This window comes from Drosophila serrata, unplaced genomic scaffold (genome assembly GCF_035046125.1).
Source record: "Drosophila serrata isolate PLE 108 unplaced genomic scaffold, ASM3504612v1 contig_241, whole genome shotgun sequence".
Lineage (NCBI taxonomy): Eukaryota > Metazoa > Arthropoda > Insecta > Diptera > Drosophilidae > Drosophila > Drosophila serrata.
In genome coordinates this window covers 984,595-1,000,205 of record NW_028257139.1, presented here as the reverse complement: position 1 = coordinate 1,000,205, position 15,611 = coordinate 984,595, and the positions used below count along the sequence as shown (strand labels likewise).

The window sequence follows — 15,611 nt, the reverse complement described above, 5'->3', positions numbered from 1 at the left end:
ATTTCGCACACACGAACTCGTCGTCGTTGTCGTCGTCGTTAGCTGGGATTTCTTGCCTTTTATTTTCTTGTTTTTGTTTACTTGCAACAAAAGCCAACGAGCGTCCTAATGAAGGTTTAATTAGCAAACACACAATCACACACACACACACACACACACACCACACACACAGGGGTAGCTACACCCACACACATTGACTGGAAAAAGTAGAAATGGCGAAGCTGGATTGATTCTCGGATACCATTTCAATTATTTTATGTGTGCTCTGGGCCAATGCCTAATTCCAATTTTAATTAGTTTATTTGGTATATTTTGTGAGTGATTGATTGATTAAATTAGCTGAAATACAATTAAATAAATGCCTGGACAGCAACAGCAAAAGTGCTGCGAGGAGAGTGTATAAAATTTGGGAAAATAAATCATTAAATCACATTTAGCTAAAGAGCTTTCTAAAATAATCCTAATATATATATTTGAATGTATGACTTAAAAGTTTTCAAACTACAAAATTTTGCTCGAGTTTAGGAACATCAAAAAAAGTATAAATAAGTTTGAAACAAATAGAAAACTAGAAACCAAAACCAGCCAACATTTTTAAGCCCTTTTTGTGTCCAAGAGACAAACACCATACCTGTGACATGCGACAGGATCTCTGGGGGGAAAATGCCGAGAAAGCACAGAATATATGACAGCCTTGATGGGTTGGCGTGGCCACAAAAACAGCTAGTACAGATGCGGTTAATAATTGGCCAGGTGGAGAGCTTTCAGAGTTGTCACTCCGCTGGACAAGGCTCCCACGACCCGGTGGAAAAATCCCCTATTAAGAGTCAGTGTTCCAGTTTTTCCCCTCCAAACACCAATTTGGCCGGCTTTATAAATGAATTCCAACTACAAGCACACAAATTTATTAGCATTTTCCCCTCGTAACAAGCCAGTCGCCTCGTGTTCTCAATTCACAATTTTTCCCACCTTTTTTCCGCTCTTTTGCAGGACCTACAATCGGAAATTGAAACCCATCGCGTGGTTTACGATCGTCTCGATGGCACAGGCCGCAAACTTTTGGGTTCGCTCACCTCGCAAGAGGATGCGGTTATGCTGCAGCGTCGCCTCGATGAAATGAATCAACGTTGGAATAATTTAAAATCGAAAAGTATTGCAATCAGGTAAGTGCTTTCGGCTTCTTGTTTTCCTATAGCTTTTTTTTCATCCACTCCCCAACGCCTCCTGGTTACCTGCTGGGATTGTTTGGGGCCGTGGCTGTGGGTAGAAGTATTTCTGTTCTGGTTTTTGTTGTCGGTCTGCAATGTTTGCCGAGGAAGGTGGAGTTCCTGTGGTCGGAGGATGCTTGAAATCTGCTGAATAGAATTAAAGTAGCTTCATGCATTTTTCGTTCTTTCCTTTTTTTTGGCTCCAGTGCTTAAACGGGCATGGCACGTGAGGGGTCTGTGTAAAGTGTGCCCTAGCCCCGGGGGTGTTGTTAAACCGTCAACAGGGCGTATGATGAATGATGCCGAATCTAAGCCAAACTGCAGTAAAACCTCTCAGACAGGACTTACTCTCCCTTAAACTACTTAAAGTGTTAATTAAACGACGTTAAGCCCTGCACGGGGGAAAAAAGAGCAATACAGAGACAATGTTAAACAAGCTGAAAACAAGTGATTCCCCCCCACACACTTTTGCCTTTTGTGCAGCGGGTTAAGCAACTTTGTCCTGATGAAAATGGGAAAAACAACGACGGCAGGAAAAGTGCGCTGTCGAGCTGCGAGGAGATGAAGAGCGTGGCGCCTGTGACACTTTACGGCTGACAAAGCCTCGCGTCGAACTGAAAATCAATATTAAAAACGAAACGAAACGCGTGAAAAGTGATGGAAAAAGCGAGTGAAGAGCCGAGAGAGAGAGCTCCATGGTCCACGGACACTGTGTCATTGATGAAATCGACTGGCAAACACTGCCCCAGTATCCATGGTCCTTCGTCCTCCTCCTGTCCTTTTTTCCCTTTGTTTTTCTTTTTGGGCTTGTAATTTTCCCCATTTCATAAATAAAAGCTTGGCCAGAGCATACAAATATTGGACGCTTGTTGATATTGATGCTGCCGATGATGAAAGTCGAAAGACCGGCTGCGTGTTTACAAGAGGAGGAGGAGGAAGGTGGAGCCGGGGGAACTGGGGGGAAACTGGCCAAACTGGGCCAAAATGAATAATGATGATGGTGGTGACACACAGCAATGCGCTGAATGAGGAGCCGGCGAGATCGCATAATGAATATAAATGGCAATTATCCAATGACCGTGGCCACACGGGCGTATACGTGATGCTGCGCCCCAAAAAGTAGGCAACGTTAATTCGCTGATAATTCCAGACGCGTTTTCAATCGTTTGTATTGTTTGTTCATCAAAGCGTCTATAAAAGTAAATACGATCTACGGTTATAGTTAAAAATGATAGAAAATTAGGTTATTTTATATTTATTCTTGGTATGCAGGAGAATATATTATTTATTATGTTTATTATTTGTTTGTAATTAGAGTTAGCAAGTTTAATTGAATAACAATAGCAACTTGTGCAGCAGTTAAAATCATTAAAGCTGACAGAACGAATCCTTGTAGAAAGACCAATTTTGTAAAAGGGGGCTTCAACTTATAGGTACATTTGATAAATAATAAGAGAGTAAAATCTTCTGTAATTAATACATATATCTATATTATTTAACTGAACCTTTGTACTGGTTTATCATCCTTCCAAAATTTAGCTTTTACCCTTCAGGCCAGTCCTTTTCTGGTTTACCTTACATTTCACTCAAGAGCTTTTCAATTAGACAAAAGCAGACAGCTTGACGATTGACACCTCAGATGTGGTTAACCCCAACCGTATCTGGGCTTTTAGGCCTCATTGTTCCAGCGCTCTGGCGGCCCATTTCCGTTGGCCAAACTTGAGGTACTTCCTTTGTTGTTTGTTGGGTGGAACCACCACCTTCCTTGACGCTGTCTGGACTTCGTTGTTTGCGTTGCGCTGACTGACTTGCTGTTGGCTTATAAATTCCTATGAAATATTTTGGACCAGCACTTGAAAAGTTTCGCCGTGGTCGCCGTCATTTGGCCATCGCAGTTCCACTCCGCTCTGCTCCGTCTATTTGCTTTTGGCCATTGTTCGCCGTTTGCTTGTATTAGCCGCGGCACTTTTTGGCTTTGGTTCATTTTATGTGCAAAGTTTTCCCGGCTCTTTGAACTGTGCAAACTTTTTGTGTGTGGCATCTCTACAGGTGTGCCGGATCCGGAATCGGTTTTTTTCCTCCTCAAACCTCCGTCAATTGGGATGCTTGTGTCTGTCTGTGGGGGAAGATTGATGAACCCGTATCTGTTCCACGGATTCCCTTTCGCTTTAAGTCCGGTTTTTGGAGGGTTGAAAAAATATGATTAAATCGGTTTTTTTTTTGCGGTAGAACAATGATATAGAAATGATAGATATGAAAGCACGACAACGATCAATCATTGGGAGAATGAAAAGCACTTTAATTGAACTTAAATGGGTTGGAATCAGATCATGTAATTTCTATTAAAATTTTGAAGATTTGTGTGAATCAAAGTAATTCATTAGACTTTATATAAATTTATTAAAGGGAAAATGATGTTGTTATACATAATATTATGCCATTCTGTGCTAAAAAAAAATGCCTTTTTCAATTAAACTTTAACTACAATAATATCCGATGACCCTTTAGAAACCTTTATCCATATAAATTTCTTAATCAATTTGCTTGTCCCCCGTCAATAAGTGTCAGAAGCTTAGTCAGAAACAGAAAGGGAAATTTGGGGTAAAAAACAACAATGAGGCTGAAATTTGTAGAAAAATCCCCTTGTCTTGTCCATCTCAAGTTATTTCCTTTTATTATTTGCATGAGGAAAAGCGAAAGTGTGCGGCAAGCGGCAGAGTTTTCCCGGCAAAAAGGCCAACGATGATGTTGATGATGATGATGAGAGAGGTGCTAGAGCCAAGCCTTAATTATAAGCAAAACCAGAGCAGCAATAATAAAGAAATGAAATGAGCACGGGCAAAGGAATTCGCCAAAGATAAACGGACAAAAGGACAAGGCAGACCGAAAAAGAAGAAAATCACGAGAAAACGAGGAAAATAGGGGAAAAATGAGATGACAATGAGGCAGTGACTATTGTTATTACCGGGTCGCGGAGCTGGAGATTTTTCAGATTTTTCTCTGTGTTATTTTTGCCGCTTTTCACTCTCCCGGAGCACAATGCAGCCAGCACCCAAATATGCCAGGACAAGGCGGTGTCCTCAATGTCCGCCTTTCAGCTCCCCCTTCCCCACGTCCAAATAAAATGTGAATAAAATGTCATGGCATTTCACAATTACAGCGACAGCTGAATTTTAGCATAGACCAGGCCAGACCAGAGCCCCATTTGTGTCTGCCGCCCTGGCTTTCGCTCTGCCCTCGGCCAAATGCCAAAACAGGACACTTTAATAGACCTCACTTAAGGAGGAAATTTGTGTTTGAGGCAGAAGGATACCAAGCAATCCCGAAAAGGAGGACGGCAGGCGCCGGAAGGCGGTGCGGAAACACAAGGAAATAGACAAATTGTCGCTGACATTTTGTGGGTGCAATCAGCACAGATGCTTCCCTGTCTGCTCTAAAGTGCAAATTAAATTTAATATTATTACAGCACTTTTTCTTGTGCACTGCGGAAAGGAAAGGGGCTCTGTCATACTTTTAAAGCAAAATTAAATATTTTTTTTACAACTTTTCAGAGATTAAAAGTAATGTAATGTTTGTGGTTAAAATTAATATTATTATAACATTTAATATTAAGTATTTTCTTGTCGTATTTCCTAATTTATATTTTGGTTTTGTTTTTTGCCACAGGAATCGTCTGGAGTCCAATTCGGAGCACTGGAATGCCCTGCTCTTGTCGCTCCGCGAACTCACCGAATGGGTTATCCGCAAGGACACCGAACTGAGCACCTTGGGCCTAGGTCCTGTGCGAGGAGATGCTGCCAGTTTGCAAAAGCAGTTGGTAAGTTTTCATTCATTCTTTATTATATTTTTTGGGTCACTCAACCTTTTTCCATTTCCCACTTTTTCTTCTTTTTTGTCAACGACCCAATTTTAACCTTATTTTTGAGCGTTGAAGCTCCCCCGGGGGCAGCACCTCAATTTGTTGCCAACTAATTGTGTGGAAATTCTGGTTTTTGCATGGTCTCTTGACCCGTTTCCAGGGGGCTTAATGATGCCAAAAGTGGCTTGGATAGCTGCCACTTTTGGTTGCATAATTTAAACAAATATAGCTTTGTGCATAATTAAATAATAAACCCAAAGTGTAGGCTATTTTAATGTGCATTCCAATCAATTTGCAATTGTGTATTGATCGTTTAATGGCAATTGAACTAGGAAGCCAGGCAATTATTTTGCAATTTTCCCCAATTACATTTGCAGTCTAATGAAGCTTAATATTTTCATGTCAGTTTCTTTGTGGCTTAACTTGTCCGAATACTAGATGTTTTTATTTAACATATCATTTAATGCGTTATGTTTGTAACTTTGATTTTAGATTCTCGTGTTTATTAAGGAAACTTAAACTTGTCCTAGAATATTTCCTTCTTGTTTCCTTTTCTTAGCCTCGCAAAACCCATAAATTTCAATTGGCTTGGGTTACTGAACCCTCAACAAAAATGTATTTAATGGTCTGCAATACAAACCTGAGTTTAGTTTCGAAACTTTCGCCTAAGTAGCCATAGGACCTTCTCTATTGAACGGATTCATCTTGACCAAATTGCGGATTCGACCACGCCCACAGTTGAGCATGGAATTCTTAAATAATTGTTAAATGATGCTTGTTATGTCAAAAACACGAACCACACACGAATCACACTCACATTGCCCTCACATGGGGAAGAATCACTTAGGAACCTGCCAGGAACGGAAGGGAACAAGAGGTAGTTGGGGGAAATCCAAGGAAAAAAGTGGAGAACCAAATCCAGGCGGGCAGGCAGACCTCTTTCGGAATGGGGAAACACTGTCTAACACAGCATGAGCCACTTGAATTTCACTTGCCCCCACTTAGAGGAACCGGGACCAGGACCAGGAAAAGAAAGCGGAGAAGCAGCTGGAAAAAAATGAGTCAACTTTCACCCCGCTGAGAGAAGGAGGCTGGGAATAAAGCTGGTGAAAAGGGGGACCAGCAGGGGGCACACTGTATAAATCTATTGCCTGCCACTAAGTTACGGTCTGCCGAACATTTACATTTCGGCTTGAAGATTTTATTTGCCGGCGAACGAAGGATTCCAAGGGCCACAGCACAGATCCTGGACCAGAGTTTTATATTGTTGCATTTTGTTATTCTCCCAAAACTAAATGCATTAAACACGAGAATTTATTGCCACGAGCTGCAGAGGATGCCATTCCCCTTGATAGTTTATGGGCCCTGACCACTTGAACTATATTTTTGATGGTCCTGGCAAATATCATTGCCCCGAAAATATCCACCATTTCGTTTCGTTTCGTTACATATATATTTATTTTTGTAGAGCCAGTCGAGCCATTCGTTGATTCATGTATTGCATTCATTGCCTTTCCACTTGCAGGACGATCATAAAGCCTTTCGCCGCCAATTGGAGGATAAGCGGCCAATTGTCGAGAGCAATTTAACGAGCGGTCGTCAGTACATTGCCAACGAAGCCGCCGTCTCGGATACTAGCGATACGGAGGGTAAGTTTTATTTTTATGACCACCGCCACAGTCACCACAACGGCACCACACACTAAAAAGTCGCCCCACTAAACTGCCCATTAAGTGGACCACAAAAAGGTTCTCCACGAAGTGTCCTTTGGCCAGAAACTCAAATTGGATTTTTTTCGGGGTTTCAGCGTTTTGGGTAGAAAATCATGATCTATAAACTGTTAAAGCAATGATGGAGAATCCTCACATAATGTGATAGTTATAGGGTTAGTAGACACACTCTTTTTTGTCCTCCTTTTATAAAGATTTTTAAAGCTGTTGATTTTAACTTCATTTTAATAAGGTGTCTTGCTATGGAACTCCCTTCAAAATGCAAACAAAACTATACTACAACATTTTCCTCTATACAAAAAGAATGATTTAATATACATTTGGAATCATTTTGAAAAGAATTTCGTACTATTTTAAAGTGGTAACCAATTACAGAATTTTATTCAGCTTAGTATAAAAGTTTCTTCTTCCTGTAATCTTCTTTTAATTAACAAATGTTTCTTTTACTTTCGGTTGAAAAGCCAAACATATTCCTTTGCTGAACACCTAAAAATTTTCATAATACCTTCTCGAATAGTAGATTTTAGCAAATCCTATTTCATATTAAATGATTCTCAATAGAATTCAGCCAGAGCCTTTTTCATTTCAATATCCCCATCTTCCTGTACACTACATTCCCTTGAGGATTTCACAATTGATTGAACTTACTGTCGAATATCTCTCACGAATCAATGAAAACTAACATGTAAGAATTTGCTTTAACTATTTTACAAAAGCTTAGCAAGCTCAAAAACCGCACACGAACACAAATACACACAGAGCCGAAGGATACGAGTTTGGTACGTGAGCGCCTAAAAGTAGACAACTGTTGTTGGGTAACCAGAGAATTGCCAATTGATTTTGCACCACCACACACACACTGCCTGAGAACTGGCTTTAGTTTTCATCCTACTTTCTTTTTTTTAGACTGTAGTTAACAATTTAGCAAATGGCTGTGTGGCTGAAGCTCGGTGGGTGAGGTTAGTGACTGGCTGGGGATTTGTTTTTGGATTTTTTGTTCTTTTTTGTGACCTCATCCAGTGTCGGTGGGTGGCAATGGTGGGTGGAGCCGTCGACGATAATTGAGACCAGAGCAATTAGTACGATTAGTACGCTATTAGTGCCAGCCATCAGCTGCGGGAGAGAGATTTGGTTCGACCCGCTTTTGGCCTTTGATTTTGGCCATTCTGCTGTTTATTCTGTGGTCCACCAATCACTCTATCGCCTGTCGGTTCAAATGAATTTTAATGATTATTGAAATTAAATAAAAGAAGGCTAATCTTTAAAGCTTAGACATAGAAGAATTAAATAGAGAAATAATTGAATTAAATTCGGAAACACCAATAGAGAGTCCATAAATTTATTTAAATGCATTTTTGGATCATGGTTTTCAATGCAAATATCAATCAAACTTTTGCCAGAACTTTTTATAGTATTTATAGAAATGTCCTGCATCTATTCAGAACATATTTCAATATCCCATCATTTCTTCTTTTTTAATATTTCTCTGTGCATACAAAATTGAATACGAAAAGTTTCATTCAACGTGCCGCGACGAGTCAGTGAGGCGGGCAAAAAGCAGAAAACATGCAAAGCGATAAACTCAATCTTTAAATTGAATTTGAATATTACGACAAAACTTGGTGGCGCCGAGTTGGAGGAAAAGTATTCAACTCTCGATATTTGCTCAGCATCACATTACCAGCTGTCCAACCTCTCCTTTGGCCATAAAAGTTGCTCGCTGTCTCCGTCCGTGCATTAAATTAAATTCGGATTTAGCCAACTTTGAGCTGGAGTTGGCCCTGTTGTCGTTCTTTTTGTGTCACTGTGTTGGCTTACAGCAGCAGCAGCAACAGCAGCTGCCACTCGTCTGTCAGTCAGTTGGTGAGTCTCCGTCTCCTATTGCATTTCCCTTTGCCGCAAGAGCGCCTCAGTTTGTCTTTCAAATTTCCTGACACTTTTCCTTTTCGATCTTCCCTCTGCCTTTCATCTGCCATCATTGTTATTGCCACAGAGAAGCGAGAGAAAAGTATCCTAGAGTCTCATCGCAGCTAATCGATGGCTTAAAGACATTGATATTTATTGAATTTACCTTGGGACTCGAGTAGCGAGTTAAAGCCTGGCTAATTGATTACCCCGGTGGCCAAATTAGAGTTTCCCTTTGTTTTCACTCAACTTTGAGCTTCAGCTTGGACTTCTCCCCAGAGCTTACCTGTCCGTGGGATTATTTTATTGCAAACTTAATCGTAGCCTGCAATCAGCATAATCAAGGCTGCCTGAGGAGAAGAATCATCGACCTGGCTGGGCATTAAGAGCCATAATATCATCTCTAATTCATAAACTCCGGCACGTGAGACAGCATCCTCCCCCAATTTAATGGCAGAGCAATTGTACTTTGTTTTTGCAGAACTTTGTCTTCGACTCGAGTTGATTTTCATATTTTTGCACAGCGCTCTCTTATCATTATAATCTTTCGTTCTTTTTAGCCAACCATGATTCCGAGTCGCGTTACATGTCCGCCGAGGAGCAGAGCCGGGAGCTAACACGCAGCATCCGGCGGGAGGTGGGAAAACTTTCCGAGCAGTGGAACAATCTAATCGATAGATCTGACAATTGGAAGCATCGCCTGGATGAGTACATGACGGTAAGTCAGATTTCGAGATTCTCAACTTTTCCTCATCATTTTCGTGACATTTTCATTCATAATTTGAGTGGGGGATTATGGAAATGTTCCGAGGGCAAGAGCAATTTGCTTTTACAACTGCTCGTTAAATCGCATTATTTGGAGAGGAGCGAATCGCAGAGAGTTTGGGCGTGAAAATGCCAAAAACTACTTGGCTGAACTCTTGAATTTATTTCGGAATCCTGAATTTATTTCGCATTCCCCACACACACATTTTTCCACGGCCCAACCGAATGTGAAAAATACTTTATTCAATTACATTTTCTCTGGCCACAATGTGGAAAAAAAGAAAACACAAGTTTCGCCCGTTCTGGATACATTTTTTTTTTTTCGTGTCTTATTTTTTGTTTCTTTTTTTGTGAGTTTGTGGGGGGGAGGGGCAGTGCTAATAAATGCAAGTGTGTTTTTTATGACGCCTGTCGTTCGGGCTTCAGTCTGTCACAAGGCAACAACATAATATATTCTACCACAAATGTTTCGAAAGGGGGTTATTTCTGATGTCTGCTGCTACTGCCTCTCGTCGTCGTTACTCATACGCACCGTAAATTCGATGCAACAATGTTTGATGGCATAAAAATGTCACACAGACTGTGCAAACAATGGATACAACATGGGGCCACCATTGCGGACCAAAGCAAAAACAACTCACTGAGTGGGCCGCACAAAAATGTATAAAATATCAAAGCGCATAAAGTGCACATATTGTATGCGAAACTCGTCTGTATTTTGTGTGTGTGTTTGTTGTGCGAGTGTATGCTTGTGTTGTAGGTGTGTGTCAGAGTCCTTATGTGGCGTTCTCTTCGCGACCATTCGACCGAAAATCAATGCGACCAAGTTGAGCGAATGTAGTAAAGCGGGAAAACTGTATCGAGGAAAACAATGCCAGAACAGAATGGCTAGAAAACATCGGCTTAAAAAGGCAAGAAAAACATCATAAAAAGTGTTTACTAAAATATGGGATTAGACCAAATTTCACAATATTTTTGTGGGATATTTTATAAGTACAAGTAAAAGTTATAAAAATATTGGAACAAAGCTATTATAAGTAGTAATACCAAGTCCGATCCTTTAAGTCATTTTATCATGAGAAAGGTTTAGCATAAAAATCTAATTAAATAATAGCACTATTTAAAAACTAACCACAAAGAATAAGCATTTAAAAGCTGTAAAGAATAATATCTAAATTTAAACAAACTGCTAAAATCACAACACACAAAAGCACATATCATGAACCAGATAAATCATAAACAAGATTATTCACAAATAATAATCCTTTATGTATATTTTCCTTCTGGTTTTAATGCCTGTGCCTTTTTGTTTTACTGACAAATTTCACATTAGGGAACGATTTAACAATTTTACTGGGTCAAATTTAGCATTTTTCAGACAGATCAAATCAAAAAATGCAAAATGTTGACCCCCTTGTTGATGGTTCAATAGGAAAAAGCTGCAAATATTTATGTATATTTGATGGTGTCGATGGCCTAGTTAGGGTAAACCGCTTAAATCCAAAAATAAATATATATTCTTCAACAAAAAGCTTTACACTTTTCACTCTACCAGTTTGCCGCTTTTCCAAAGGATCCTTAAACAAAATTCGTTTGCCCAAGCAATCAATTCAATTTGCAGCGCAAATCGCTTAGAAAATAATCTCTCAATGCCACTCGACACCACGAAAAAGTGCAGACTCCTTGAAAAGTGCTCAACATTTTGTGCATTTAATATTTTGTTCAGTTTCCCATAAAAATTACCTTAAAAGCGGTGTAAACAAACTTGACCACCTTCATGGAAAAAGTTTTAAAAACTATTTTTGCTATACTGTTCCCTCCGCTTACACAAAAATGTATTTTTTATTTCGGAACGGGAAATTTCTGATAAGAAAAACTTGAACAAAATTAACAATGTAAAAAAAAAATACAGAGGAAGGAAAGGCATTAAAAAGGTAAAATAAAGTATAAATTAAAATGGGAAAATGGAAAATAAAGAAAAAAGTTTGCACGAAAGTTCTGGATCGCTGGGAATAATAAAAAAAAGAATGTTTAAAAAAGAACAAAGTTAAATGCACGTTAAAACAATTACAGGACAGGCCAAGGGATGGGTGTGAAAACTTTGCAATGGTTTTATGAAAGTCCGTTTGGGCCACGTTAAATGAAGTCGCCAAATAGCTGAGGCAAAGTTTTAGCTAACCGTTTTACCAAACCCCATTCTATGCCGCAGCCCAGTGGCCATGTGGTTAATTGACCACTCCAAGAAATTTTCTATTAATTGAATAAAAAGTTCCTCTGGGTGGAAATTTCATTTGCATGGCAGGAGGAAGAGGAAACTGTTTTTTTTTTCCTGCCTGCCATTGCATTTTTCCACAAGTTACGTATACGCCCCTTCGTACGTGGCCAGCAAAAAGTTGAGGAAACCGCTGACAGCAGGCCCACATTACACATGGTACATATACATGCCAATACTGCAGATGGAAAAATATGTATTCAATTATGGGTTTATAGATAACTGAAGATTTTCAATTTAATTATCAGTTATTTTTAAACTTCATGATGTCAATTATAGCTGTCTGCCATTTCTTACTGAAATATTTTGTATATCAAGTTCTTTATTGATCTTAAGTTCACCTCCAAAGAAAACAAATAAGTAATTTCTTTCCGTGAGAATAATCGAAATACTTTAGCATTCCCTGCTGACACTGACATTTTAAAATTAATAATGAAATTAAAGTGCTTCGCAGCAGGTGAGTGAGGAAATTCTGGCAGCAACTTTAAGTCGTTGGAATATCCTGCCTTCAGCTAGGATTTGCAATCAGGCCTGCGGCCTTAATGAACTCTGATTGGTACTTGCCTGGCCAGAACTCAATGCAGTGTGTGCCTCCTGCAGGGTCATCCATCACAGTAAGGGCAGGGGTCACCGTCAAACCCCTTTTTGGAATGATGCATCGCCACCCATCAGCATTCCTTGGCATTGGGGCTCGCAAACTCAATCAAATGTGGAATGTTGGGTGCCATGCTAATGAAAAGGATTGCTCAGAGACGAAGTCAGAGCATTACGAGGGAGACAATGCCCCTAAAACTACTACTTCTGGCTCATTTGGCAAATAATGCTGGACTCTGAATTTTATTGAGTTAACTCGACGAGAGAGTGGGGGAATTGGTTCCCCAAATTCCCATAGGGGACACGCTCCAGAGAATCCAATCCAATCGTATCGAACCCGAACCACTTAAAATGCGGATTGTGGGGTACAAATTGTGGGGGAATCGGTCATCCACAGTCCACAGTCAGCAATGGCATGCTGAATGAACGCTAAAAAGCAATTGCTTAACGCTTTGAAATATGTTTCATTGATTTCCCGGAAAACTGCTGGAAAAATAGCACGAAAATGGTGAAGGGCGGTCAGCTTTGGCCATAATTTAACCACATGTGGTCGATATTGAAGCAGGACACTACTACTACTGGCAACTCATTTAACCCCTTATGACCACTCGGGCACAGCTGCTGCTCCTTGGGCACCCAGAGTTCCCATGGCTACCATGGCATCCCAGAGTTGAACGTTGGTCCTTGTCCTCTGTCTGGCTCCTTAAAAGCTGAAAAATGTCCCATGTAAAAGTTGAAAGTTTTCGTTGCAGTTTGTTTTGGTTTATTATGCAGGCCAGGACACACAATGAAATCAATTTAGTTTCTCTCCTCGCCCTCTCGCTTCGGCACAAAACAGTTTAATAAATCACTCATACGCAGCGTGTGTCCCTGCCTGTGATTTATGTGCACACTTTACGAAGTTGCCCCCGGTTGACACGGAGACACGGAGTAGAAATATAATCTATGGAAATTTTTTGATTTAGCAACAGAGATTACTCAGCTAGTAACTAACTAACAAAAGCTAATAAAACTATTTTGTACATTTTGCGCAGACATCTGTGTTGTTGTTAGCCGGGAACAAAACCGGAAGAGAGAAACTGCCTCATAAGTATGCAACATTTAATGTTAGTGGTTCAATATACTTGCCTCTATTAAATTTAAAATAAAATCAAAGCTGTAATTAATAAAAGAGTATACTCATCTTATATGAAAATACAATTTTTTTAAAGAATATATAAAATATATGTGCTAAAAAAAACATTTGTTTCATAAGCAGCCTAAGGTAATATTGGTTATTAAAATAAGTACAATACAGTTGTGTTAATACATAAGGGATTTTTATATATCATTTATATAAATATATATAAAATATTGGCTTTATCGTTTAACTGCTTCATATACAATTTAATGGAGATTAAATAATTTAAAATTGAAGTTATCCTCATTTTTGTGTGAAAGTAATCCACCAACAAGGGACTTATATACTGAAATTTCTGGCCGTAATATAAAGCCATTATATACCATTAAATCCTTTAAAAGCTAACAAAAAATTGAGCAAAAAAAAAGAAGGAAAGGCTCTGATGTGGAAAGAATATGGCCCTTCAGACCATATAGATATATATTTCATCTCTCTCGTCAACCGCTTGGGAAATCAATTGATTGTGGCGCTAAAATGCTTTGACTATGCAATGTCTCGCTTGAAAGTTATTGTTAATACCTCGACTGTCTGTCTGTCTGACTGTCTATGTGTGTGTTTGTTCAAGGATCCTTTTCCACCCACAATCAATGTTTCAACCGCATATTGCAGTACACGCCCGTCTGACTTTTTGCGGCATCCTCCTTTTATTTTTGTTCCCATTTAGTCTTTTTCTCCACGCTTTTGTTATTTGCACCAACTGCACAAATATGCCACGAAATGTAACCAATGTATAATTGTCAAACGTGTTGTGCTTTATATTGCCACAGACACACACACACCCAGCTGCAGAACGTGGCTCACCATGTGGCCAATTCATTTGGCCTGTCAATATCCCAGCTCCCTTTTTTCCATTGGCCAACGGCGCCATTTTGTGCGGTAGTCAACTTTTTCCCATTTTCCAATTTCACCCTCTTGACCCTTCTAGTAGCGTTGAGGATTTTCATTTCATAAATATTTGCCGTTCCTTCCTGTGTATGTTTTTCTCTCGCTGGCGGGGCAAAAGCAATAAGTAAAAACAAACATTTGGTAAATATTTGCCCGGAGCCACAATATGCCATGAAATAGTTCTCTAATTGGCTTTGCTTTCCAATTAATTGAAAGGGGGTAAAGGATCCAAGCTGTAACAACTGGCATATTAAGTAACATATTTACCATTGCTATGAAAATATTTTCATTGAACATGTTGTTATGGCATCAGTTTTGTTTTTTCCCCACAAAAAACAGACAATATATCCTGATTAATCCTTAGTTTAAAAATCGTGTAGTATAGTCTATAAGCCTTCTGTAACAAACTTAACAACATAACTTATACAAAAACGTAAATACGTTTTCTAATAGTTTTCATGCTGATTTTTCAAAACCCAAACTAAACATTTACCAATTTACTGATTGAGAAACTTTATGGTGAGGAAGTAAACACAATTTAATCTGCAAATGTAAATGGCAAACAATAACTTATCTGGTGGCCAAAGGGGGAATTCTGTAGTTACTAAACAAATGCCACTACATCTAATGAAATGTAAATGTAAGTTCAGAGAAGTAAACATTTTACATTGCCTAGCTTTCCTTTTGTTAGCATTTCCAATTATTAGGTGTTTTCCTCGGGAAATTCCCAACCATTCATCAACATTAATAAACGCCACAGATAAACTGAGAAACTGGGAGGAAAATGCATCCCAAGACCACAAAAAACAATTAAAGGGACGAGCATTCAATTTCGATTTTTCGGAAATTCAGAAAATCCAAATGCAAAGCAAAATTCACAATTTCCTAGATACATTTTTGGCCTCTGGTTTTCGGAATTTCCATTTCTTTTTTCTTTGCCTTGGCAGACGACAAATCGCCTTGCGGAAGATAAATTTTGGGGAAGGGAGTGAGGAAAAACTGCCCTACAAGGTGGCAGACTGGAAAAGAAAATTATGCGCTCGAAAATAGATTTTTCCGGCTGCACATCGCAGACAAAGACAAAAAAGTGTGTCTGCCTTTTCGCTCTCTCTCTCTCACTCTCTGTCGCGTCTGCAGTTCATAAATTTGATTTTCCACATCCTTTTTTTCCCACCTTTTTGTGGCAAGTGTAGGCTTAAGACAATCCCAGAGA

The 15,611-nt window shown here is 39.4% G+C and overlaps 1 protein-coding gene across 29 annotated transcripts in view; it reads left to right on the top strand.

Annotated features, from left to right (window-relative positions):
* The window catches only part of Dys (Dystrophin), a 149,799-nt gene that overhangs the window by 103,990 nt on the left and 30,198 nt on the right, over nt 1–15,611 (top strand). For all 29 annotated transcript variants that reach the window (XM_086831753.1, XM_086831750.1, XM_086831752.1 and 26 more), the window contains 4 exons: nt 991–1,163; nt 4,875–5,025; nt 6,593–6,716; nt 9,263–9,420. In XM_086831753.1, the coding sequence (XP_086687879.1) occupies nt 991–1,163; nt 4,875–5,025; nt 6,593–6,716; nt 9,263–9,420 (606 nt within the window). The remainder of the gene's footprint in view (nt 1–990; nt 1,164–4,874; nt 5,026–6,592; nt 6,717–9,262; nt 9,421–15,611) is intronic.